This window comes from Oreochromis aureus, linkage group 9 (assembly GCF_013358895.1).
Source record: "Oreochromis aureus strain Israel breed Guangdong linkage group 9, ZZ_aureus, whole genome shotgun sequence".
NCBI lineage: Eukaryota > Metazoa > Chordata > Actinopteri > Cichliformes > Cichlidae > Oreochromis > Oreochromis aureus.
This window is the reverse complement of record NC_052950.1, coordinates 38,171,256-38,199,171: the sequence shown is the minus strand read 5'-3', so window position 1 is coordinate 38,199,171 and position 27,916 is coordinate 38,171,256. Positions and strand designations below refer to the sequence as shown.

The 27,916-nt window shown below is 48.0% G+C and overlaps 1 protein-coding gene across 6 annotated transcripts in view; it reads left to right on the top strand.

Moving 5' to 3' along the window:
- Positions 1 to 27,916, top strand: part of fars2 (phenylalanyl-tRNA synthetase 2, mitochondrial) — a 127,212-nt gene that overhangs the window by 31,756 nt on the left and 67,540 nt on the right. For 5 of the 6 annotated variants that reach the window (XM_039617460.1, XM_031759481.2, XM_039617459.1 and 2 more), the window contains exons 2-7: positions 952 to 1,274; positions 2,538 to 2,624; positions 3,352 to 3,411; positions 3,491 to 3,659; positions 3,734 to 3,896; positions 3,967 to 4,098. In XM_039617460.1, coding sequence (XP_039473394.1) covers positions 970 to 1,274; positions 2,538 to 2,624; positions 3,352 to 3,411; positions 3,491 to 3,659; positions 3,734 to 3,896; positions 3,967 to 4,098 — 916 coding nt within the window. In that variant the 5' untranslated portion in view covers positions 952 to 969. Of the gene's footprint in view, positions 1 to 821; positions 843 to 951; positions 1,275 to 2,537; positions 2,625 to 3,351; positions 3,412 to 3,490; positions 3,660 to 3,733; positions 3,897 to 3,966; positions 4,099 to 27,916 lie in introns of those variants that run through there. The other variant, XM_039617462.1, reaches the window with a different exon arrangement.

Genomic DNA, 27,916 nt, shown 5'->3' with positions numbered 1-27,916 from the left:
AGATCGAGAAACCGTGAATCTGTCCCTGCAGATGATTTCATTCAGAAATTGAGCATCTTTAGGAGTTCTGCTGCCCTTTAGTGACCCAACACAGCCCCAGGAAAGCTGTTTTCAGTACGCTGATGGCATATGATTAAATAATGCTACTTGGACTTATTATTATCATTATTATTATCAATTTGGCATAGAATAAGAAGGGAGGCAGTTCTGTCAAAGTCCAGTACCTGCTGAGATTGACACCATTCACTCCGACTCTGCTCTGACTGCCGATGGATGGATCTGAAAAATCAACAGCTATGAGGTTATAGCTGTTATAGTTTTCCCAAGAGTCTCGTCACTGACAAGCTGCCCTGATCACCACAAACTGACTCAGACTGATTGCAACGTGTTGCAGCCTGCCTGTGTTTATAAATGAGACTGCAGTTATTTCCAAATCATCACTAAACCTCAGTGATCTCAGTCAAAGTTGGACTGCGACTGTTTGGAGACGGGTTGCCTGGTGAGAGGCAACCTGTGCAGTCATCATGCAATGTTGCACACTCGCAGCCCTACTGCAGATAAAACAGACAAGCCACGCCCATCGCCACAAACAGATTGTTGCATTGTGTAGACAGTCTGTGTTTAGCAGCAGCTGTTTGCAAACCTGAGAGTGATTGCAGCTGTTTGGAGACTGGTTGCCTCCCACCAGGCGACCGGTGCGATCAAAAGTACAACATCCTCCATCTGTAGGTGACCTTGTTGCCTGGCAACATCTGTTTTTTTTCCTAGTTTATTTCCTCGTTGCTTTCCAAGCTGTCGAAACACAAAGAGACCTTTAAACAAACGTCCTTCGTGTTTTTCAGGTGATGTTTTCATGGCGATAAAACTACAGCTGATGTTTGTGGCTTTTTTATGTGTTTATAACATGAAACCAACAATTTTTCACATATTTTATTGACTTTGTCCTTCCAGCTTCATGGATTTGTCATCATGATATTCGCCCCGTCAGTCCTCCCTTATCTTCAGCCTTGGCCCCGCCCTCTTCTTCACCGCCTCCTGTCAGAGTTCTGGCCCAATGGCTGCGCAGCGTCATGCAGACGGCTGAGCACGAAGGGCCACGCCCCTCAGCCTGTGATTGGTCAGGACTCGGTGCAGGTGTTAGGCCAGTCATACCCGCGTGATGACTTCACCAACGTCACTCCAAAGATCTTGGAAAAGGTGGGCTGCAACCTCCACAACCAATCCCATCATCCTCTCTGGCTGATCAAGGAGCGCATCAAAGCTCACTTCTACAGGTAGGCAGCGAGTGCGGTCATCAGACAGGTGTTCTCAGATTACCTGGGAACTAATCACAGCTCAGAATCCTCGTTTCTCCTAACAGCAGTGTGTCCTCCTCTCGGCGTTCTCCTCGTAGCGTTTCTGTTGTCAGAGTTTAAATGCTGACTAACTCTCTGCAGGCTCCGTGGCTCTCTGGGGACTGTCGAGTGTAAATTTGGCTGCAGTGAAATATCGTTAAAGCTGCTGATGATTCTCCCCATCAGAAATCTAACACAGCTGCAGCTGCAGCAAGCGCATTAATGCTGCATTCAGAAGTCATTGAGCAGTCACTGCGAGTGTGAGCTGACATTGGTTTATGGCTCTGCCTTTTAGCAGGTCGTGAACTGTAGTCTTTAGAAAAGCCTGTGTGCTCTGATGGCAGCAGATGACGAGGAGACCGAGAGCTGCTCCTCGTTACTCCCTGACTTACACCCTGCCCACCAGCCTTGTTTGATCGATAAAACTTTAAAAACATCTAAAAAGCATTTAGTTTATGTTTATTTGTGACAAAGAAAACCATCAAATTTCACATCTGCAGAAGCTGGGCCACATTATTAGGTACACCTCTGGAGGTATTTTTAATCCATTGCAAACCCCTCTGTCACAAACTTTCCACTCACAAAGGGCCCACGTTTGCAGTTTTTTACTTTATTATTGAGGTTTGGGTGGAAAGCATGTTAGCAGGCAGCGAGAGAGAAGGAGGTGAGAGCGGAGACTCTGACTGTTGTAGCTGCCAGGCAGGAGGAAGAGAGGAAACCTCAGAAGGTTCATGGATGTAGTGAAGTGCAGAAGGTTGGTGTGACTGAGGAGGATGCTGGGAGGGGAGGAAGATGAGGGGAGCAGCTGAAGGAAGAAGAAACAAGAACAATCTAACAGAGCAGACACACGTCTTTGATACTGATGTTGGAGAAGCTCATCTATGTGTGTGTATCATGTATGTGTTAAAGGCAGCACGTGAGAGCTTGGTCCAACAGTCAGTAAGCTAACCTAGCATAGAGCTAAACACAACATGTTATTGTTGTGCTGAGCTGCAGTTCCTGCTGACAGATTTGTTGCTACAAAAGTATCAGATTTCCTCAGTGTCGACCTTAAATAATCTGTTTATATAAGAAGTTAATATGGATCTAAATACAGTCATGATGTGAACTTGTTTTGATGCAGCTCATCCTGTTATTTGCAGGTTATTGCTTCATCAGCAGGATTAAACTGTTATGTTTACAGCGTTGCTTTCTGACCCGCAGCTCGTACATCGGCCGATCGGGAAACCCCCTCTTCTCCGTCCACGACAACCTGAGTCCTGTGGTGACTACGGAGCAGAACTTTGACAGGTCGGCAGCTTCCTGTCACATTATCCACTAATATCACTAAACAGAGACGCTGCTGTGGTTTAGTTTGTCTTCTTTATCCTTTTACACAACTTTTGCTTTGAAGGTGAACGTTCTACATTTCTGGTTTTGCACTTTTTCACTGCGGCTTCATGACCAAAGCGACCCGACTCCAACAACACAGAGGACGTCCTCCAGATCCATGTTTTATTAAGTGTTCTCACTAAGCGCTGTCAGAGTTGTTGGCGGGTCACGTTCCTCCTTACAGGCTCTTTTCCCTGATTTCCACAACACGTTTCAACAAGTTTGTGCAGATCATCGGCCAAATGTGCGTGACCCCTCAGCTGCAGGGGAGGTCAGCCGGTTAATTATCCGACTTATTAAATGCCCAGATTCCATCGAAACAGGGAATGTGATGGATCTGTAAATGCAGATGGTAACTGAACTCTCTGGTAAGACCAGATCTTTGAGTGTCGACCGTGGTCGAGTAATTAAGGGTCCAAGTCTGGAGATTTCTGCAGCATTTTTGATACAGATGAAATCCTCAGGGCTGAAAGTCAAACGTCAGCTCTGTGAGAAGCTGCAGATGTGTTTGAACTGTTTGAAGCGCGACCCTGGCCGGTTTCTCGGAGGACGACTGTGTCTCGTTAGATTTTAATAAAACGCTCGCGTCCTGTTCTGATTTATCGAGTGTTACTTTGTCATTTGTGAGTCTGTGTTTTGCTGACAGCTTGCTGATCCCGCCCGGACACCCCAGCAGGAAACGAGGAGACAACTATTACCTGAACAGGTGAGAGCCGATGTCTTTTGCTGCGAGCGCTCGGCGTCCTCCATCGGCGCGTCACTAACCCTGTTTTTACGTGGGCCAGGACGACGATGCTTCGCGCTCACACCTCCGCCCACCAGAGGGACCTGGTGAGGGCGGGGCTGGATGCCTTCCTGCTGGCCGGAGACGTTTACAGGCGGGACGAGATCGACGCCAGCCACTACCCCGTCTTCCACCAGATGGAGGGAGTGCGACTCTTCTCCAACCGCCAGGTGCTCAGAATGAAAAAGTTAGACAGGTGATGTAGTGATCACGTGAGCCTGACCCGGAGTGTCGTGTCCCTCAGCTGTTCTCCCGGGTGCAGAACGGCGGCGAGCTGTCTCTGTTCGAGCGAGGAGGGCGGCGGACTCCCGAGAAGCAGGAGACGCACACTCTGGAGGCAGTGAAGCTGGTGGAGTTCGACCTCAAACGCACTCTGACACAACTCGTCTCTTACCTGTTCGGAGCAGGTGAGGCCCCACCCACCAGGACGTCTGGTTAGGTTTGCTCTTCCTCAAACTTCCTCGTCTTACTCCTCAGATCTGGAGATCAGGTGGGTCAACTGCTACTTCCCCTTCACTCACCCGTCCTTTGAGATGGAGGTGCGTTTCCAGGGCGACTGGATGGAGGTGCTGGGCTGTGGCGTGATGGAGCAGGAGCTGCTAAACTCTGGTCAGAGCGCACACACACACGCACACACACACACACACACACACACACACACACACACACACTGCCTCCAGCCGTTGTGCAAGGCAGCGACGAGCCAGGGCGCTGTGATGATTCTGTTAGTTTGACCTCGGTCACATGATCAGAGGAGCGTGCTCACCTTACTTCAGGTCTTAAAAACAAAATCACAAACTGACCTTTCTACCAAAGGTTTATGGTCAAAGGTCAAAGGTCGTGTCTGCTGTGAGTGGTTGTAAATCTTTCCTCCCAGTGTTGAAAACTGAAGCACCTGCAGCTCCTCTAACGTCCAGCAGAGGCTCCAGCAGGGAGTCGGTCAGTCGGTATTGGGGGCGTGGCCTCTTTCACCTCAGCTGCGTCTCTGAGTTGGACCTCTTAGTTATTTATTGTACATTTTTAGTCCATGTAATAGTTTTGTTATTTACTTATTTTTAGCTTCTTTATTTTATCTACACATCTACCCTCTCTCTCACACACACACACACACACACACACACACACACACACACACACACACACACACAGTCCTGTGTGTAAACAGGCAGCTCAGTGATTGATTTGCTGATTTGTGTTCGATGCAGTTCAGCCTCTCAGGACGTCTGACCTGTCGTACACATTGTTAACAGCTGATTTCCACCCACACACACACACACACACACACACACACACACACACACACACACACACACGTTTCACAGTGTAAGAACACACACACAGACCTTTCCCTCTCTTTCTTCTTCTTAGGGTTTTCTCTCTCTCTCTCTCTCTCCCCTGTTGCTCGCCCCCTGTCGCTCGCCCCTCTCTCTCCTGTCAGTCTGCTAAGTGGCTAACTTGCTGCTTTGCCCTTGAACAAAGCTGTAGCTCTGTGCTGCACTTCACTGCTGCTTGTTCTAATCAATAATACATGCTTTAAAACGCAAAGAGCGGCCCGATCGCTCTATCACCACCACGCTGTGTGTGTGTGTGTGTGTGTGTATGCTCCGGAGCTACCAACACACTTCAGATATGCACATCTGGGTGGAGGGTTATCTGAAGTTGACACAGGAGGTGGAGCAGCTTCATGGAGCCGTCACATGGGACGCCCGGAGGGAGCGTTTGTATGAAGTCGTGCGTTTGATGTTCCAGGGTGGATGTCCATATTAAAAAGGGTCGCAGTTTAAAACAGTGTGTGTGTGTGTGTGTGTGTGTGTGTGTGTGTGTGTGTGCCCCACATGAGTCAGTGACTTTCTGTGATGTCACAGAGTTGGGACATCCACCCACCTGTTGTTTAAGTCGCTCATAACGAGGGGCAGCCAATCAGAGCTGTGCTGGTTTAAAGAGGGAGGAGCTCAAACTGCCTGTTTCAGGAGGATGAACTGAAGGGCCGCACAGTGAGACTCATGCAAAGCTAGTCTGGCAGGGCCCAAGAATAAAAATGTGGAAATGAGCAGATCAAAAAGTTAAACTACAAAAAATAAAGAAACAGGAAGAAACTAAAACCATCAAGCTTCAGCCTGGGTGCTACCGTTCCATGTGACGTCCCTCTCTGATCCAGCTGCTGATGGTGCAGGGTAACCTGGCGCTGTAGCAAACAGCTGCTCTGAGTGAGAGCGACCTGTAGCCCGTCGTCGGGGAGCTAACACAGGCTAACGCAGCGCTGCAGGGTATCAGACCGAGCCCAGGTTTGAACCTACGAGCTTCCATCCCGTCCTGAGTGTTTGAGCTGAGAGCCCAACATCTGGAGCAGCATTACAGCTGTTTTACAGTCACCTCTGAACCCCAGGTGTGCCGCTGCATCACACACTGATGATGATGATGATGGTTACTATTCTGGAGTTTGAACTAGTGTCCTAACCCCTCACCTCCACCCGGTGCGGCCCCTCCCTGAGCCTGGCTCTGCTGCAGGTTATTTCCTGTTAAAAGGGAGTTTTCCTTCCCACTGTCCCCAGAGTATTCGGCTGTGACTCGGTGCTGAGCCGCAGTGCTGCTTCTGAAACGCTGACGGGTCAAAATCAGCCCGACCTGTGTGACCTGGACTGACTGAGGTTATCCGTGATCCAACCTGTGCACACATGACAGTCTGCTTTAGGATTTATTATTTAAACATCAGCACACGCCTGGGTTTGAATCATTAACCCTGGTGTGATGCAACAGTCTCTTCTTAAGTGTGTTTACTGGACCCTGGAAGATCAAAAGGTGTGGATCCTGTGGTGGCTCTGTGGAGGTTAAAGGTCATGTTTTTATGTCCTGGAACGCTGATCTTCAAATGGCTGCAGATCTGTGGTTACAGAGACGAGGTTTTATTTTTCTGAGCGCGTCCTTCAGCTCAGCGATGATCAAATGATCTTTGTCTTCTGTTTATTTGTCCTCTGAAATCACGAGTGTGACGTCAGCGCGGCAGTTTCCAGCCCTGCCACCAGGGGGGGCTGCAGCTCAGAGGAGGAGGAGGAGGAGAGGTGGAGGCATCACACTGCAGAAATCCCTGTCACTTTCACTGCTTCTATTATTGAACGCTCTGCATCATCTCACTCTCATTTACAAGTTTGCAGGTGTGTGTGTGTGTGTGTGTGTGTGTGTGTGTGTGTGTGTGTGTGTGTGTGTGTGTGTGTGTGTGTGTGTGTGTGTGTGTGTGTGTACACACGCGTCTGAATCCATTTCCTGCAGTGAGCCATGACTGAAATAGACTGTTTCAGGACACACACAGCGAGATGGAAGCGCCTTTGGCCATTTGACACTTCGCGCCCGTGTGTGTGTGTGTGTGTGTGTGTGTGTGTGTGTGTGTGTGTGTGTGTGTGTGTGTGTGTGTGTGTGTGTGTGTGTGTGTGTGTGTGTGTGTGTGTGTGTTTCTGCCTGACAGTAGAAGCAGTTGGAGGGTAAATTGATGCTGAGGTCCCAGCAGAGGCAGAGGGAGTAGAAACTCCATCAGTAGTGTGAATGTTGCATTCGCTGACGTCGCAGCGCGTCCGTTTTTTCCCCGCCGTCACTTTCGAGTCGCCTCGTGTCCTGAAAGTCGGGGTTTGTGTTAGCGGCTAAAGCGTGAGCTGATGTTCGAGTGTGGCGTCCAGCTGTCACCATCTGGGGAGGAAATTTGTCTTTTCCCTGAGTCGTGACTGTCAGGGAGTTCTTCCTTAGGAATCTCTGAACTGTTGCAAATAATTTGCAAGAGCAAACGTCCTTATTAGGAAACCGAGAGCACGAAAAGTTACCGGCGACTGGATTCAACAGCTTTGGAGTTTCTCTCGGAGCACCAAACTCAAACAGAAATACATTTTTAATGAACTTCCTTTTTCCTCGCTGGTCTAATTAGGAAGCAGAAACTGGAAAGTGGTCACGGCGATGATCCTAAACTTGTTTTAAAGAAGCGCCGAGTTGTCGTCGCAGTAACAATTTAACCACACCTGACTCAAACCAGCTCCCCTCAGGGTCTCCTCGGGACTCCTCCCAGCACTGCTCCTCCTCAGATCTCTCCCTGGACGTCCCGCTCCGTCCTTTTGCCTCTCTGAGTCGCCTTCAACGAATCTCCCTGCACCACCTCCTCCACTACGATCAGGGCAGGAGGTGCAATGATTGGAACCTCGATGTGCTCCTCACCTGTTGCATCTCAGACTCATACAGGCGTTTCCACCTGTAATGAGCAGCGATGAAAGCTTGAAAGCTTACACGTGACTGCAGCTGTGTGTGCCTCTACTCCGGGGCAAACATGTCCTCTGTGAGTACAGCTGAGCTGCTGGCGGCGTGACGCGAGGTGAAAGGGCCGCTTGGTTTTATCGCCAGCGGGTGTGTTGGTCCTGCGGGTCACCGAGTTACTGCAGCGAGTCGATTCTCCTTTAAGAAACTGCTGTCGTCTCATCGCCTCTGACAGCCGGCAGATTTTCTCCTCACTTCACTCGCCGTGAATTTATTTCCTCTGTGGCAGCAAAGCATGTTGGAGGATCTCCCTTCAGTAACCGCATCAGAGCTGAACACACGACAGACTCAGTCCGGAAACACCTCGCAGGTTTAGTTTCAGAGGTCACGCTCGAGTGCGCCGCCCTAACCCCATCACCTCAGAGTCGACACCGCAGAGAGGGTGGAGGGTAAACCCGATGAAATGGATGTGAGATCTGTGTGTCCTCAAAGGGTGTTGCTGCACGAGTAAAACCCTCGTCTAAAAATACTTTCATAGGGATTACTGGGAAACTTACTGGTTTTATTGGTTTGAACGCCATCAAACACCTTCCGGCTTCCTCTGTCTGTTTCTCTGGAGAATCAGATTTTTATAAGACGTTAGAGTTTTCCTTTAAAGAAAAAGTTTAATGTGCAGCAGTTTATTATGAACACAGACCTGCATGCATGGTAATGACCAGCAGGGGGCGACTCCTCTGGTTGTAAAATGATGTCGGTTCAGTCAGTGCGGGCCAACGAAGGATGTCAGAACAAAGAGGAAGTCGGGTTTTTGTTTCTTGTCTAAACATGAAGAAACTTTGATTTTTCTCCTTTGGTGTTAATTTGCAGCAGCTTCACGTACATGTGTGCAGAGGAGGTCGGGGTGGGTGGATGGCTCCAGAACAGCTCAGATTCAACACTTTTTAAAGGTTGGCTGACTTTAACAGATATTTAATTGACTTAAACCTGGCAGAGCTCCACCCGCAGCACCCCGCCCTCTGTGCACACTCCGACCTGCTACATGGATGTTCAGGGTGGAGGAGCTTTTCAGCTCACTTTCACTCCGAGTGGAAACTGAACTCATCGGGAGTGCTGGCTCAGCACACGATGTCACTTCCTTCACAAAAACATCTGTGTGTGTCTGTGTGTGTGTGTGTGTGTGTTTGGGCCCTTAAGGCGAATTAAAGTCATGGTTGTCAGACGTGAAACTTCTGTGTGTGTGGGGGGGGGGGGGTTACATCGGCAGCCCCTCTCTCTCTGCCCTTGGCTCTGCTGCAATGCTCTTGACATCCAGAGACACAGACAGACAGACAGACACACACACACCACACACGCACACACACACACACGCCTCCTTCATTCTCACTCCCTCCAAACTCTCCTCACCCTCTGCACCTCCTCGACATATCCACTGCGGCAGTGTGCCTCCGTTACCTTGGAAACCACTCATTCAGCCCCCCCCATCACCACTATCCTACACACAGACACACACACACACGTTTCTGGAGCACTGAGAGTGAGAGACAATGAGGAAGAGCCAGCAAAGAGAACAAAAAGATGTGAGGAAGAGGAGGATGAAGAGGGCGGGTAGGCCTTGAAGTTAATATGAGGAAGAGAGGGGGGAGACTAAGGAAGAGTGGGGAAGGCAAGGATAGGAAAGGAAGTAGAGATGAAGGAAAGGGAGGACAGAAAGGAGGCAATTACGGTACGAGGAGGATGGAGGAGGGATTAAACGAGTGGCAGGACCTCATCCCCGCAAGGAGGCGGCAACAGGGGACACCAGTTGGTGCTGGCGTGTGTGTGTGTGTGTGTGTGTGTGTGTGTGTGTGTGTTATTTAATGGTGTGGAAGCGTGACTGCCATATGTGTTGCCTGAGGCCCCGTGTGATGAGGGAGCGCGTTAATAAGAGGAGGAGGAGGTGAGGAAACCAGGAGAGGAGGAAGGAAGGAGGAGAAATAAGGGTGGAGAAAAAAGGAGGGAGTGATGGATGGAGACGACAAAATGAGGTTTTAATGGAGACGGAGGGATGGAGGGATGGTGGAGGGAGAGAGATGAATGTCTTCATTAATTCACTGATGAGGGGGCAGGGGGAGGGGGCAGCTATTTCTTCTTCTTCTTCTCTGCTTATTTATTCATCAGGGTTCCCCGGAGAAGGAGTCCCCCCCCCCCACACACACACACACACACGCACGCGTGCGCACGCACACACATGACAGAGAAGTGTGTGTGTGAGCTTGGCTTCAGTTTCTCTGTAACTGTACATAAAAGAAGGACGTAGCTTTGAGCGCTGAGGCTCTTTAAACCTGCACTCTTTCTTAACAGCCAGCAGGGGGCGACTCCTCTGTAACTTGTTCTTGGATTGTAGGGGCGGGGCCCTGTGGACGTGCCGTTTCCCCTTGATCACCAACATGGTGTTTAAGGTCAAAATAATCAAATTGAGGCTAAGAAACCGCGACAAAACCATCAAATAGTTATTTTAAATCTCACTTTCACTAAAACGCTGTCGTTCTGGCTCGTGTTGGTCAAAGCTCAAACTGGGGCCGGATGATGGCGAGAGAGACTGTGGAGGACGTCAGAGTCACAGATGTTTCTCAAGCTAACGGGAGCTCGTTAACATCTGTCTGCAGCTGCTTGTCAAACCCCCTCCACCCAAAGATGTTGGACGTTATGTAGCAATGATTTAATCAAATGTTGAGACTGTAAAACAGTGACATCACTGTGGCTCCATCCATCTTCTATGTACAGTCTTTCAGCCCGTGTACCTGCGCTGCACCTGTGCCTCACTTTGAAAAACATTCAGTGTTCAAGGAAATTTATTTTATTTCAAGGTTCATTAAATTCACACTCGTTTATTCCTGATGATGTGTTTGATTGGCTTGGTTGGCTTCCATCTTTAATATACAGTCTGTGCTGCTTTGTGTGTCTTTGTTTGATTCTTCCAGTGAAGTGTGTGTGTGTGTGTGTGTGTGTGTGTGTGTGTGTCTCAGGGGTTTTCCCTGCAGTGTCAGCGTGCAGCATATGGGACTTGGCACTAATGACCACACCTCCTTGCCAAACTCTGACTCACAGACACACCCCCACCCCCCAGGGGACAGGGTGGCGTGTGTGTGTGCACGTGCCTACATCTGTGTGTGTGGAAGCTGAAATCTGATTAAAGTCATGTTGGCAACAATTAACGGCCTCTCAAACCGCCTCCTGGCGTCCTGTGGGACGCCGTGTGTGTGAGGTTCAGGTGGCTGTATTCAGTCTTAATCCCCCCGCCCCTCCACCTCTGAATAAATCATGTGACCCCTCCCCACCCTCCATCCATCCTGCTCTCATTAAACCTCGTCTGTCGCCGCTGCTCGCCTTGTTTTCCTGATGAGTCGACACTTTATTCCCACACTCCTCTCTGTTAGGATGGAGGGACGGCGATGGCTCACAAGCGTGGCAACCCCTCTCCTCCCCTGTGTTTTTAGGCTTGTAAAGACCCGCCTCCTCCTCCTGACCTCTGACCTCTTTGCTGTTTTTTGTTGTTTCTGTGGTTTTCTCGCTGCTCCTGTCCGTCCTCCATCGTTTAGTAATTTGATCTTTTATTCTTTCAGTAACCTTTCTCCTTCCTTCCCTCCTTCTGTCCTTTCACCCCTCCTCTCTTCCTACACTTCCACTTTATTTGGTCTTTCTTTTCCTTTCCTCTCTCCTGATTCGTTCATCCTTCTGTTTTCATTTATCCAACAGCAACTTTTCCTCGTGTCCTTTCTTGTGGTTCTTTCATCTTTTCTCCTTCCTCACCTTTCATTCACCTCTTCTTTGTCTGTTTCCTTCCTTTCATCCCTCCATCATTTCTTTCATCCCTCCATCATTTCTTTCATCCCTCCATCATTTCTTTCATCCATCCATTCACTCAGTTTATTTTGTGCTCTTGATCATTTCTTGTTTCCTTTCTTCCTTCCTAGCAGTCATCCTTCTCCTCTTTTCACCCTCCTCTTGTGTTTGTCCCCACATCCTCTCGTCCTCCCTCCTTCGTCGTTCCTTTGATTACTTCATTACTTCATCATCTTTTCCTTTTTTGTTTTTTATTACAGCATCTTTATCCTTTTATTTCTTTCCTCTCATTACTCGTAACCTTTCTTTTTTAACATCCCTCCATCTTTACCCTATCATTTTTCCTTCCTCTTCCTCTTTCTTTTCTCTGACTTTTCTCATTTCACTCTCACTTCCTCTGTTTCTGTTTCCTCTCCTCTTTTCATTCCTCCCTCGATCACTTCTATTTTTTTACACTTTTTTCCGTTGTATCTCCATCACTCTTCACCCTCAGTGCTCCCATAGAGACCAATAACTGATGGACACACACACAGACACACACACACACGGACACACACACACACACGGACACACACACACACACACACACACACACACACCAATAAATAGAAAATAATAAAAATAAAAAACGAAACCCTGAAATAACGATCCAGAAAAGAAAAAACTGAAACAAAAAAATAAACACACAACTCCATTCTGTGTGTGTGTGTGTGTGTGTGTGTGTGTGTGTGTCTCTGGGGTTTGCAGAGGGCAGAGCAAACATTTGTTTGTGCTGCGATCCATCTCAGCCCGGCCTGCTTCCTCCATAACAAACAAGGGGGGGGGGGGGGTGATGGAGGAAGGTTGGATTCACCTGACAGGTAAAAAGCAGAGGGAGGGTTTGTTTGAAAACATTACACGTGTGATGCAGAGGATCAGCTCAGGTTTATCTGCTAACAACGCTCCTAAAACCTGCACACAGCTAACGATGTTAGCAGCTCGCTAACCTCTAATCATGACGCTTTGACCTTTTCACAGAGAAGTACCTGACACCGTCAGGTGACGCACCATTTAAAACCAACCTGGGCAGTTTTGGACTTGATGGTTTTGATCGTTTTCTAGGAGCTTAAAGGCCGAGCTGTGTTAGCATGTTAGCTTTAAATGCTAACATGTGACTCCCTGTAGCACAGCGTGCACATCAGTTTTGACTCTGCAGGCAGCTCATTTCCTCTGAATCACATGATTATAACTAACTCGACAGACTCTGCACTATGAGCCCAAACAGGGAGCGTCTCCGTTTTAGCTTCTCCTCATTGGTTAGCTGTTCATTACAGAGCTGATCTTCTGACGCCCGGCCGTGACCTGAGGTTTGAAATCTAATAAAATCCGATTTTTATAAACAAGCCTTCTCTTTAAGCTCTTCTTATGCTGCCTGTTATATTTTTTAATCTTCTCTGCTTCAAGAAAACTTAAATTTTTGCTTTTACTATATTACCTGTAATTTTACTGTATTTATTCTTCACTTTGAATCTCCTTGTGAAGCTAATCGTCTCCCAACACTGTGTAACCTTGAAAGAAATGACCGATCCAGTGGATACCGTGTGCTGGAGAGGCAAACACGTTAAGGTTTGGCGTGTGGATCTGTGAAACAGAACCGTGAACAGAGATCGCTCTGGTTTAGTTCCCTCCCCTCAGTTACCTGTGAATTATCTGAGAGTTTGCTCTTCACCTAGTTGGCACCAACTAATTACTTTTTTATACATCTGTCATATTTTAGTTCTACTACAGTAGCTTTACATTGTACAGAATAATCTTTACGTTATCCTGGTAACTTTATTCTAACTGGCTGACTTCTGGAAGCCTGCCAAGGGGCAGAGCTCATGAGCCGTGCCGTGAAATAGACGACCACATAAAGAAAAGCAGATACAATGCATGAAATCGAGTATTTGCAGCGGTGTGAAGGCTGAGCTGTAGACGCACAGAGACTCCTTCTTACCTCGTTATCTGAAACTTGTTTCACATGATTTTAATGACTGGCTGTCGTGTTTGTGGAACCAGCTTCAGGTCCAAACTCGAGGACCAGATTAAGAAGTCAGACGTAAAAGAGCGGACGTGAAGCACGACGGCGTGCTGTTAGCATGTGTTTTCTGTGTTAGCTTGATGTTTAATGCATGCGCGCGTGTGTGTGTGTGCGGTGTGTCTGTGTGTGTGTCTGTGTGTGTGTGTGTCTGTGTGTCTGTGTGTGTGTGCGGTGTGTCTGTGTGTGTGTGTCTGTGTGTCTGTGTGTGTGTGCGTGTGTGTGTGCGTGTGCGTGTGTGTGTGTGTGTGTGTGTGTGTGTGTCTGTGTGTGAGGCAGCCTGTTTTCTGGCTGAACAGCCTCGTTCTGACTCTTAAATATTGAAGCAGTGTAAGTGAGCTCTGCAGAGATCCAGCCCCGCTGCTGCTAAAAATACCCCTGCAGATAAAAATAGATCACATGTCACGGTGAAGGGTTTAATTTCATTCACACCAAAAACGTGCCCGTGCTCGCTTTTCAGATCGCAGCTCCGTGTCTGTTCAGAATGAGGTCGGCTTTAATCAGCGAGGACAGCTAACGTGGAGCCTGCTGGCGGCAAATTAACCACGAGATCCCTAAAAATAGTGCGACGGTGGTCCGTTCCCCTCGTCTGTTTGTCTGAGCCACAGACAGGAACCAAACAGTTTTTCTTTTTTCTGGGGCCAAAATATATTTTTGGTGCAGAAATTTAAATTTTACTTTTTTCTGAAAGAAACAAATCCAGGATCAGAAATCTGACCAGGAGCTTTAGGTATGCAACAAGCTTCAGGCATGTTTCTGCTGCGATGTTTGACTTCTCAAAAGTTGGGAGTTCGCCTTGTAATCGGAAGGTTGCCGGTTCGAGCCCCGGCTTGGACAGCCTCGGTCGTTGTGTCCTTGGGCAAGACACTTCACCCGCTGCCTACTGGTGGTGGTCAGAGGGCCCGGTGGCGCCAGTTTTCGGCAGCCTCGCCTCTGTCAGTGTGACCCAAGGTGGCTGTGGCTACAATGTAGCTGCCATCACCAGTGTGTGAATGTGTGTGTGAATGTGTGGATGACTGGATGTGTAAAGCGCTATACAAATACAGGCCATTTACCATTTTTAAGTCTGACAAACGAACTCTGCAGCATCACTGAGAGTTAAAAACTGTCTAAATTCTTTCATCTTTAATAAAATGATCAGCGTTGCTGCTTTACCAGGTGTAACTATGAAGTTTAACATCCATGAAAACAGGATTTATTACATTTAACAGAGTTTAATTGAGAGATTTCTGAAACATTCAAACGTACAGCTCTGCTATCACTTCCAACATAAATGAAGACAGAAAACTAAACAGCAGTGACGTTTGTAGGGTTACTGAAGTTGGGCTAGCTGCTATATAATGATGTGCTACGTGATCGCTAGCGACACAGCTATGTTAGCATAATAAACACAGTGAAGCTGGAGGATGAACGCTAACTTTTTTCCACTGGATAAAAGTTAACGTGACGGTTCCCGATGGTTAGGGACAAATGCAATCGCATGGCAGGTTGCTGTAAACGGACCAAACTTCAGTCAGGAGAACAACTGAGATAATCCATCCACAATACGAGGTTAGTCATTAATATACTGCTGCTGGGCTGTAATTACATCAGAAGGGTTTAAAAACTCAGCTTTAAAATGAACTCAGAGTAGTTTGGACCTGGAAGCAGGATTCATACGTCATCACTTAAAGACCGAATAATGTTGGTCCAGGATCAGCTGACCAAACACGTTGAGCATACAGTTAGCTAAGTTCTGGGCTAATGCTAATGCTTTTAAAAACCATTACTAGCAAACATGAGTAAGTTTGGCTAACAGGAACTTGATTCACAATATTAAGTAGATTGTATAAATTAACAGTAAAGTTATGACTTCACCACAGTGTGATTGGTCAGTTGATCCTGGACAAACATGATTATAATGTTGGAGCACTGTTAGTACCACTGAAGGTGAAACAGACAGGAGGATGTACAGCAAACGAGAGTGAAATTATAGAAAAAAGTTCACAAATTTAAAGAAGATAACTTCCCAGGTCAGGTTTAAACTATCTAACATTATTTAAAGAAACCCTTTGTTTGGGCGCAGCGTTGTCAAAGTGTGACCGTAGATTTTCCAGCTTCTTCTTTTTGTCTTTCTGTTGTTGTTCTTTTCTCATACAGGTGGAATTTGGTGGAGTTTCTTTCAACTTTTAAATATGCAATTTTAAACTTTCCAGTTCCTCTTGACAGTTTTGTTTCCTCATAAATTTAATCTTGGCGTTTGTTCTCGTTTATTCCTCGCCGTCCTCCTGTCCAAGCCTTTGATTTCCTGTTTCTTGACTTGTCCCTAATCCTGACTTATTTCACTGTGCTGCAGTCTGTGAGCAGCCTTCACACTGTGCATGTGTAAAAGGTTAGAGCTGCACGGTGAGAGGACGCCGTCCCGCTAACTCGTACAGATGTGCGAGCGTAACACGACTGAACCCGACGCTGCAGCTGTCGGATAAATGTGGGATTCCCTCTAACGGCAGTGCAGGAAAAGAAGAAAATCTGCTGTAATATAACAGGATGAAGTGCGCTGGTGTAATCTGTGCACCTGCCAAAGCAGCATTACAAATGTAATAAAAAGTGACGCCTTCTTTATTAAAACAAATCGCTGAAGTCAAACAAAGCCTTTTGCTCTGATGTGTGTCGGAGATCTCGGGCGCTGACGCTGAGTCGAGTTTTATTGCTTTCACCGAGCCGACTGAGCTCCTGCAGAGCCGACCTTCATCCTGCAGCTCCTCCGCTCAAAGCCGGCAGATGCGTGTCGATCCTCCTGTGACATCATCACCACGGGACAAATCCCCGACGCTGCCGTGCAGAGGCTCTGCAGACTCTCTGGATGTTTGTCGGGGCTTTAGTGTCCTCACCGCCGTCTGTGAGGCTTGTCCTGGGAAGCCTCTGCTGCTTTCAGGCACGCTCGCTTGTGTTTGCAGGTCTGCAGAACGTCTCCGCTGTCAACCTGCTCCTCCAGTCACAGGGCTCTGCGTTATTACATGCAGGCGTGAGGGACGAGTGGAGAGGGGCCGAGTCGATAAGATGGTGTCTGAGGCCTGAGAGGGCAGAGAGTATATCACACTAACATGGTGAGAACACCTGTGCTGACGGAGGAGCTTTGGTACTCCACCACCTGTGAGGGCAGCGGCTTCAACTTTGTTAAGTTAAAAAAAACAAACCAGTCAGAGGTCGCAACACCCAGGTCCCCACCTTTGCCTGTAAAACCGGCTCACATGGACCCGAGCCCTGTGACCCCACAGGGCAGCAAACCCACTCAGGGTGTGCCGGCGAGCCCCGTGGCTCCTACCACACTTCCTTCCACGTCCTGTTTTCCGGCTTTGATCCAGCAGGTGAGGAACGTCATCTCCCTCTAGTTGATCTTCATCTTCTCCTTCTGTCTCGTGTCAGAGATGATTTAGGCGTCTGATCAGGTTTTTCATTGATGACCAACTTCCAGCAGAGTCCGGGATGGACTCGGAGCTCACTGAGGAGATTATACGTCCCACCTGTCCTCGGAGTGCCGTGGGGTCTCCGCCCCAAGGCTGATTTAGATATGTGGAAGAAGATGGATGGAGGTGAGTGGACAAACCACCTCCATCCATCCATGACGGAGAACTTCTTTATTAACTCACCTGTTTAAATCGTATTAAGGCTTAAAGTTTGGATTATTAGGGGCGTGGCCTCTGTGACTGACAGGTGGATGGTGACACAGGCGGTTGTTGTAGCTGCTAGCTTTCTGCTAGCTTCACCTGAACTGGACCTCTGGACCGTGTTTGTGCTGTTGGAACCTTTTGGACCAATAACATGGCTGCTGTGAAGTTACTGTAGCAACACAGCATCCACATAGGCGGAGCTCCAACTCTGGATTTTACTTAGTCGCAGGTATCTGTCTGTGATGCTACCTGATGGCTCCACCCCCTCACCTGTATAAGTGGTAACTGTCAGTGCAACCATAAACATGGCTGGAACTCACAGCACCACCTACTGGCAATAATCATTTCATGCACTGACATCATCATCCACCACTGCAGCAGAAAATATCTGACAGGAAGTGAGGAAGAGCCGAGCAGGTGTGCAACCTGCGCACAGGAAGCCGCGGCGGCGAGGACTCGTGCATGTGTTTTGTTGCTAGCAGAGACGTGGGAGTGTGATTTTCTCCTGAAATAACAACACGAGTAACAAAGTCTCTGCTTCGGTCTGTCCGGCGTGACACATCACACGCGTCCATTTTTATCCGGTGACTCGCCGTTTGGCAGCTAACCCACGATGATCCAACGGACGCACACTCAGCTCCATCAGCTTGTGTGTAGGCCGCTCCGTCCGCCGGTCATTATTCAGTGCAGAGCAGTTGGGATGAATGAATCTCGCCGCATCTGCTGTTCTGTCCTCTCCGACTGCTCGTCTTCATCATCATGACCGTTCTCCATCATCATCCTCATCACCAGCTCCAGGCTGCGCCGCCATTATCCTCGTTCTTAGCATCATCGCCACCACACCTTGCACCACCTTCATCATCGTCTTTCTTTAGCGCAACACCTTCATCATCACATATGACACACTGATGTATGGCACACGTGAAGTTGCGTCTATGTTTGCCTGTTGCCATGGTTATTGTGTGTGTGTGTGTGTGTGTGTGTGTGTGTGTGTGTGTGTGTGGCACCATCTGTGCACTTCACCACACTTCCTTCATCAGACTTTGTACCACCTGACTCAGCAGTGTTTGTGTGTGTTTGTATTCATATCGTTCTGGGGACCAAATGTGGAAGTTTACTATATTTGTAGGGACTGACAGCCTTATGGGGACAAAACCCCATCCCCACAAGTTTGAAGGCATTTTTGAGACGCAAAATGTGGTTTTAGTGTCAGGGTTACAGTCAGGTTAGGTTTCAGGTAAGGGGCTGGGAAAGAATTATATCAGATGTCCCCACAAGACATGAATACCCAGCGTGCGTGTGTGTGTGTTGCACAGCTGGTGTCAGCCCAGCTTTCTGCCAGAACAGGCTGTCCGTCATGTGACAGATCTCACACACACACACACACATGTTTCAGTTTACGTGTGTGTGTGTGGACTCTAACATCTGTCCTAGCAGCCTCCTGCTCTGAATTCATTTTCTTCTTGAAACTTCTTGCACATTTTTCCATCGTCACACGTTCCACATTAACGCCGGACACAGGAAGAGCTCTCGAACCGCTCACACATGTACACTACCTGTGTGAGGCACACACACACACACACCTGTGTTTATGTGAACACAGGTACACTACCTGTGTGAGGCACACACACACACACACACACACACCTGTGTTTATGTGAACACAGGTACACTACCTGTGTAAGGCTGAGGTTTCTCTTGACATGAAATGTTTCTCAGTTAAACACACTGAGTGGCCAGCAGGACGTCTGTTAGAAAACAAGCCTGCTGCTGGTGTGATCTGTGAGCTCAGTGAGCTCTTCATGGGCTCGCTGGCTAGCTTCAGGTCTTATTTACTTTGTAAATGATTCCCCTGATAGAGTCAGAAAGGCCGTGGGCAGGTGTGCCTTCATTTTCCTCTCTGGTCCAGGGTTCAAACACCAGGATGTGACTGTGAACGTGCTCAGTGTGGAGCTTTACATTGAGCTAACTGAAGGGGGCGTCGCTGCTGCTCTGGTCATGTTTTAAGTAATGTTTGAGATGATAGGAACGTTCAGCAGAAACAGTCACTTCCTCTCTGCGTGGCATCTGAACCGCCTGTGTGAGCCCTCACCTGTAAATACAGGCGTTCTGTAGAGAGGTGGCCTGTCTCACCGCGCAGTGACGCACCGGGGAGCGATTTAGAAACCAGACAGTTCACGGTGGGCTTGGACACTGAGACTGCAGGAAGAAGGAAGACAGATCCTCTGAGTGTTTGTTAAACGACATTGTTTTATTGAAGCAGTCGGGAAAGGTGACTCCACCTACGTCAGCACTCATGGGCACAGATGTGGTTAGACTCAAAGCTCTGCTGGGGCATGTGTGATATGTGTCGTAACAACTCTTATTCAGTGCATCCAGCTGTTTGCATCTGTCCTTTAGATTACTGCCACCTTGTGGCCACAGTTGGATCTCACGTCTGTGTGCTAGCCTGTGTTGGATCAGTCGTTTCTGTTGTTTTTGTGTCCTGGTAACAAAATCTGCGACGCGAGCATCCATCCATCAGTTAAATACTTAGACAGTCGTTTGGCAGCAGAAACACACGCACACGTTGGGTATTCATGTCTTCTGGGAACATCTTTCTAACACAGCCCCTAACCCTAACCATAACCCAACTGTAACTCTGACACTGAAACCACATTTTGAGTCTGAAAAATGTCTTCAAACTCGTGAGGACGGGCTGTTGGTCCCCACAACGATATGAATACACGCTCACACACACACACACACACACACACACACACACACACACACACACACACACACACACACACACACACACACACACACACACACACAGAGTTGTTTCTGTCACTACAGAGGATGTTACAAGATGGCTTGCTTGGTTTTGGTCCCCATAAGAAAGGCAGGTCCCCACAATGTGAGATTCATGTTGTGTTACACACACACACACACACACACACAGGCTTGTCTAATGAGCCGTGTGTTGCAGAGTGTTTGTGGTTTCTCAGGTTGGCGTCTCTAATGGAGGGGTCTTCTTCAGCTGCGTTTGATGTCGGCTCCGGTATGTGGTGGGCGGCAGGAGAGAGATGTAATGAAAATAATGAGATGAGAAAAAAGGACTGTGTGTGTGTGTGTGTGTGTGTGTGTGTGTGTGTGTGTGTGTGTGTGTGTTTATACAGGCTGATACTACATCTACTACAGTACTGTGTGTAATACATGTGTAAGGAAAAGTTTGTGAATTGGACGTGGCTTCATTCATAGCGTGCAGCCGGGCCTTTCATCACATTTACAGGCACGCCATCGCACTGACGGAACAAACAGGTGTAGTCTTCACTGAGCATGCTCAGTTTCCCATCAGGTCGCAGCCTGGAGACGTCTGTAGGAACATCCAGGTGATCTGTAGCTAACCTCCGTGGTGTAAATGTGAACAGCTGAATAAAGACCTCATCAGGTGGTTTCTGCATGCACGGCTCATGTTAGCGTGGACGAGGCCTCCTGCTGCTGCGTCTCTGTCAGTGACCACACTTTGTAACGCCGTGTTTACAGACCTGCGCTTCCAGCCTCCTGTGCTGGCCCCAAACGCCAACACTGACCGGGACTCTGGCTGTAACCCTGGAAACCGCCTCACTCAGCGTAAACACAAACAGCTGAAACAAAGAGAACAACTGGAAGCTAAGCGCTAACACTCCTGTGAGTCTGTTTGCTGTAACATTAGCTCCGTGTGCGTGGAGCAGCTTAGAGTCACTCAGTAAAGGTGAATTTTAAAAAGCATAACTGAAGTCATTTAAAGAGGACGTCGTTTGCATTTATGAGGTGGTCTGATATGCAGCCCTGTGAGCGACGGCGCCGTGCCGTGAATAACGTGCAGCGTGTGTTCGGCTGTAGTTGTGACTGTGATGAGGCCACGTTTGAGGATCGATGCAGAGATCAGTTACATCCAAACTTTTCTCGCAGCGCCGCCCGGCGAGCAGACTGCGCTTGTTTGTCTGAAGCTGACGTCTCTCTGTGTTTGACTCGGTAAGCGCCATCCTGTCGTATTGGACGCGGATCATGCTGATGCCATAGAAACGCTGCCGGAACAACACGACGTGACATGTTGGAGCGCCGCAGGACAAATCCACCTTAAAACACAGCAAACACGGCCGTGAGTCACGTCTGAGCAGCGTTCTGCTTCCAGCTGCACGAGTCTCTGCTCTGCGGATCATCAGCCTCAGATAGACGGCCATGCTTTCTGCAGCTCTCTGACCTCTGACCTCTGATTCAGCTGTGGTCTGATCCATGCAGCAGCTGATTTGAGTTTTATTCATCCTTCAAACTTAACAGAGGTTAAACTTTCCACCGTCTTTCCGCTGTAATGTCGGAGGTCGGCGACTCCCCCAGCTTCACACAGCGTTCACACGTGCCGCCATCACCCATGTTTCGCCGTTTGATGTCTTTGTTTAGATGTAAAGGAGCTGCCATGTTTTCTCTTTGCGTCTCCACGGTGACGGCAGATACGCTCATGTCAGAGAGCGAGAGTAACGAGACATACCAGACCCTCGGATACCGTAAAGTACAATTACTGTACACGTCCATGTCTGAGAGACAGAGAGGCTGCTGGGAAAAATAGGAATCAGCTGGAGGTCGAACTCAGCCGCTCGTCTGAGGAGGCAACGAGTTATTTATGAGTCCTGGTTCTGTGAGAAAACACCTGAAGCGCCTGATCACATAAACACAAACCCATCCACCTCGCACAAACACCGTATGTGCTAGTACGTGATTTGATGAGGAAGCATAACGTGGGAACGCCGGCTGATTGGTCCAGAGAATATACAGTTAGTGTAACCGAACAACGTCTGTGTGGGAAACTCAGAGCAGGCTGAGGCGGAGCATCCTCACAGGAACAAGTCTGTACTTCAGTATGTGGTGCTGCAGTGTCAGCAGTAGTCTGTTTATGGATCCTTGCACAGGTTTACTGTTGGATATGCTTCAAATTCAGTTAAATTCAGAGTCATTTATAGATATGGATCAAACAGCAGTTGCTTTATATTGAAGACTCTACGTTATTAGAAAACCACCAGTCAGGCGAGTGCTTGGCGACTGTGGGAAGGAAAAACTCCCTTTTAACAGGAAGAAACCTTCAGCACAATCAGCTCTGGGAGGGGGATGAGGATAATGGTAACACATAAAAGAGCTGAAGGCACATTTGTAAAGTTTTAACATGGGAGTCTATGGGGACTGACTCACTGCTGCCCCTGCTGGACGTCAGAGGAACTGCAGGTGCTCTAGCATTAGCTTCGTTAGCTTCGTGCTCTGAAGCTCATCCTCACCCTAAGCTCTTCACTTGGTGCTTTTTAAGTAGTTTCCCTCTTTATGGTATCAGGTTTCTCAGACATGTCAGGGAGAGTCCACAGACTTGTGACCTTGTGACCTTGTGTCCTTGTGACCTCAGAGATCAGGTCCTGCAGCATGCAGACTGAAGCCGTCCTGGGTTTCCTCGGTCCTCGTCTCCTCGTCTGTCCGTCCTGAGGGCTTCGGTTTGAGTGAAGGTTGCTGACGTTAAAGTATTTACACCTTGGCTGTTGCAGGTTGTAATGAGCCCATTAACCGCGCTGCCTGTTTGCCTCTGGGCGTTTACCTTGCTGTAAGGACGGCTGTTAAAGCCCGCCGCACCAGTAAAACCATTAAGCACCCAGATGGAGACATTTCACATCAGCCTGAATGTCTTTTTATACGAACTTCCTCTTTTTATGAGATAAAACATAACGAGGCAGACGGGGAGAGCGGCATGATTCGCTCAGCTCTCGTGGACGTGTTCACGCCGGCTTTACCCTCGGTGTGGGCGCCACTCTGGACGTCTCTGCCAGTCGAGTCATTTGTTGATTTTGTAATGTGGGTGCGTGTGACGGGATCGAATCATCAGGAGTCTGGGAGCCGGACGCTTCCTCAGCAGCAGGTGGATGAGCAGGAACAGTAAATCCCGCTCGGGTGAATCGCTGTTTCACCTTTTCGGCTCATTTGTGTTTGGCGTTTGGCACGTCTGCCTGCAGCGGTCAGGCCTGGGAGGAGGAACATGTTCACTGTCAGGTTCAGAGGAAGAGGAAGGTCACGGATGTAGCTTCTCCTCCCTGTGACAGGAGAAAGAGCTCGGATGAAGTCGAGAGGGGCTTAATGATGTGTCTGCTCGGGCTGTTTGACTTCATGTTTCCACCTTAACACACCCGTGAGGCTCAGGACGTCTTCATCTTCGTCCAGAGAGCTCCGACACACGCAAAAGCCTCCCGAGCTCGTTTTAATCACACCTGCGTTTAGATTAGGAATACGTAACGCAGCTTTAATATTTACGACAAAAACCTTCAACGGCTCCATGATCCTGTCACGCAGCGACGCTCTTCATCGCCTCAGGGACATTATACCACAGGTCACATGACCACGTCCACTTCGTCCTGTCAGCCACGACTTTCACGTCTCTGTCAGCTGATGACGAGCTTCAGACAGAGACAACAACAAGCGCAAAGGCACAAATATACAAACAAAACAACCTAATAAACAAACAACAGAAACCACGAATAAACAACGACCATAAAGGAACAAAAATATTTGCATTCAAGTAAACAAACAAACAAAACCGTCCAACCAGAACAAAGTAAACAAGGAATGTGAAGTAAAAATATTCCGACTTGTTTCTGTGGGTCTGGAATGTTTTCAGTTTCCAGGGCGGAGAGAGAAGCTTCGGAACAATCAGCAAACAAATTAGTAAAAACACACAACGAGCTCAAAGAACGCAAACAAAGACTGGAGAGCAGAACAAACAGGAAGTGCAGAAAGAGGAGGCGACAGAGAGAGGAGCAAATACACAAGCACAAACCGAGCACGAGCAGTACCTGCACAGGTGAGAGCGTGAGCAGCAGCTCTGAGGGCTCAGGTGAGACACCTGACCAGCCGCCGCGAGGAGCTCTTCCTGGTCATTTCTCAGCAGGCGTAATGAGGTAATAGCGCTCAGGAACAAATGAATAAATGATGCGTGGAGAGGATTTATTTTTCCACACGCCGCCTTTTTTTATTTGGGCTTAATTAATGCGTGTTAACAAGCTAAATAACAAGCTTAAAGTAATTAGAGTTAGTTCATTGCTGGCCGGCCTCTGAAGGGGTGCAAGGCTGAAATGAAGATGGAGGCATGAAGTGAGCGAGCTGGGAGGAAGAGCAGGAGGAAGAGCAGGAGGAAGGGAAGCAGGTGATCGATACCTGGAATCAGGATATGAGCGGCTACAGGACTGAAACTCTCTGCCATGATTAACTCACGGCTGCAGCAGCTGCTCAGCAGGAGACGAATATCCTCTGACTCCACGTTCAGACGGCCCCGCCGAGCTCACCGTGGAGGCTTCACTCGATCTGCATCCACACCCACTCTGATGGTGGAGCTCGAGGAAGCGATGTTTATTCACACAGCAGGGAGGACCTTACGTTTAGCAAGCAGCCAGAGTGCTCACTGACACCAACGAGCCCTCATCTGGTTCCTCAGGCCGACCTTACGTCTGCAGTGTTTGTGCAGAGTCTTAGATGTGAAGCAGTTTCTGATGATACTAACAAATCTGCTCTCTGACCAATAACATGGCTGCTGTGAGGTTACTGTAGTAACGGAGCGAGAGTTGTGGTCCACAGTGAAACTGTAGGATTACTGAGCTGTGATCAGCAGGTGTGTCTGTGGTTTTTACACTTTATAGATGCTGCTTTCAGAACAAGCTAACGAGGCGTCGTTAGCTTTCTTTAGCTTCCTCTGTTTTCTCCAAATATGGTCACGTCAGAAACAACCCAGTGGTGACAACACTGAGGCCTCAAAAGGCCGAAACCAGTGACCGTGTTCAGAGTTGTCTGGTTCTAGAGAGATCGTCTGTGGTTGGTGGTGCTGTTTGTTGGATCTGACTGAATGCTCGCCAAACATCGAAAAAGATGCTTTAGTGTTTGAGTTAGTTTGGACTCGCTGCCCTCTCATTGGCTGAATTTGGTCACTTGAGAATGAATTTTCATGGTTACCCAGTAAAAAAAATCTCATTTTTCTGGCGACTTGTTGAGCTGAAAGATCCAAAGGTTCTAAATTCAAAGTTGTGACCTCGCAGGGCTCGTTTGGATGAACCATGTGACCCAGTTTGTAGTGACCCGGTTTGTGTTGTTTGAGTCCACCTTCAGATTAAATCATGCAGATAAACGTAACCTTTATATTTAAAGACATCAGCTTCGAGTAATTGTAGTCTGTGTTTGCAGTGATCAAACCTACTGACAGTCACATGTTAGTGTGTTTAAAAACGACGTAACGATCAGTCAGTAATGAATCGTTGATCTTTGTAAGCGACGGTCTGACTGATGCTGTGGAATACGTGAGGACCTGCAGAGATGATGTCACTCTTACGTGATGTCTGCAGCGTAACGAAGCGTGCATCATTGATCCTGCTGCTTAACTACCTGAAGACTTCATTAACTGCTTTATAATAACGACCTCCTGAAAGTCTTAATATCCCATCATGACTCGCTGTAACTGTCAGAGTTATTCCCAGGTAGGAGTCTGTACCTGCCGTCTGGTCCTGTCACTTCCTGCTTTTCCTGCTCACCTGAAACAAAGCAGCAGCTTCGGCCTGTGACAGGCTGAAGACGCGTACGAGTGCTGACTCACCCCGGGGGAGATACCCAAAAACAACAGGAACACTTTATTAGAGGCGGTGCTGCAGAGCAAAGAGGCGATCAGGGAGGCAGAGTTATTCCACGCTGACGATAAAACGCGTCCCGCTGTGCAGCGCGGGGGTGGGGTTCAGAACACCACCCGCTACACTGTGGAAAGCAGCGACTGAGAAACAATGAAGCTGTTCACAGGAAGCTCCCACAGATCAGGTTATGAAGCTAAGAGCAGCACGAGTGAGCGCGCCGACCCTTCGGCTCACGCTGAGTTTAAAGGCCCGAACAGACGAGCTCCCCTCAGGACTGTTTCATACTCCTCCCTCTGCTTCCATCAGATTCTGGCTGATCATCGCAAACGTTTGTATCGTAATTGCAGCCTCGCACGCCCTGAGTTTTAATCTCTGCTCCTGCACGTCTGTGCTCGTTTCATCCGATTGTTGTGAAATATTCAACATCAGCGTGGTGCTCCTGATGGGTCACGAAGAGAACACGTGGAAGTCTGAGGTTTAAACAGTCAGTTTCACCTCGGCAGGACGAGGGAATCCTCCAGCCATCGATCCGGGATGCAGGGAATATTTCTCCCTGGCTCTGGATCCAGTGTGGTGATTAACACATCCCAACCCCCTGATCCTCAGTCTGAGACCGGAGGAGACGGAAATCCCTGGCAGGGTCGTATCTGCCACATCACATACGAAGCTTTTATTATGTCAGAAAGACTCGGCTTATTAAATTAAGTCTGGAACGTTTTTATTTAGACTACAGGCGATGAAACACAAACACGAGGCTCCAGGGCACCGCTGATTGACCTGGTAGTAAAAACATTAGAGGGTTACCTAGCAACCGGAGCAAGCAACCAGCTGTCAGCTTCAAGGTGACGAAGATGCTGGTGAAGATCAGGGTAGACTGGTACTGACCCAGTAAGTAATAAATAACAGAGATCTGTGAAAACTTCCAGCAAGGTGTCAGCAGAGGCTGGTGAACAGTGTTGGTCAAAAAGGTAATTAGTTACTAACTTCTGATTACTTCTCCAGGAAAGTAATCCCGTTACTTGACTGATTACTAATTTTTCAAAGTTATTAGTTACTTTAATACTTAGTTACTTTCTTTTTAAAAACATGACACACAACCTGAATACGTAATAAAGCTCAGATCTATTTTTCTGCATCATATAAAATTGAATCAAATAAAAAGTCTGTTTTAAAAATTAGTTTTATTAGTTTTGCACATTGCATCAAAAGTGAAATTATCTTTGACTTGAAGAAATTGTTTAACATTTAAACCTGTTGTCTGCGTATTCCAGCATATCAACAAAATGTTTTGTGTTTACACTCTTTCAAATAGATGCGAGTAAAACACAGCAGAAAATAAATAAAATCACAGCCTCAGCAGCTCCTGTCGCTCTTAAATCTATTGTCAGCTGTTTAGCAGGAGTGGGGCGGGTGGAGGTTTGCCCACAGCGGTCATGTCAGGGGGGGGATCCGGGGGTTCCTCTGTGAATGTCACATTCCCGTGGCGGCGTGCTCGCTGCTCACTCTGAGCTGAAGTTTTCTTCCCACGCAGAGTGAACAGCAGACGCTGATGTTTGTGTCACTTTTTACAGAATCAAACTCAAAGTAATGTGATTACTTCCACACTTTAAACGCTGCATGGTCATGTTATCCGTTGTTGATCTGCACACGTGTGTTACCACGGACGTCGCACGCTTACGTCATCATCATGAGACACTCTCACAAAATCACAGTTTAGTAACAGAGTAACACAGCATGCTTACAGGAATGTAACAGTAATCTAATTACTTTTTTTGCAATAGTAATCCCTTACATTACTCGTTACTTGAAAAATGTAATCAGATTACAGTAACACGTTAACACGTTAGTTTTACAGCTGAACACAGCCACAGTATGAAAGTAGAAGAACGACAGCAGTCAGTAACCTGTGACACGTTCCAGTTACCTCAGGTAACTTGGAAGTGATGTCACTCATGACAGGAAGTCGAAAAAAACCCATGAAAAACAGAGTTTTTTACTTCCTCGCCATC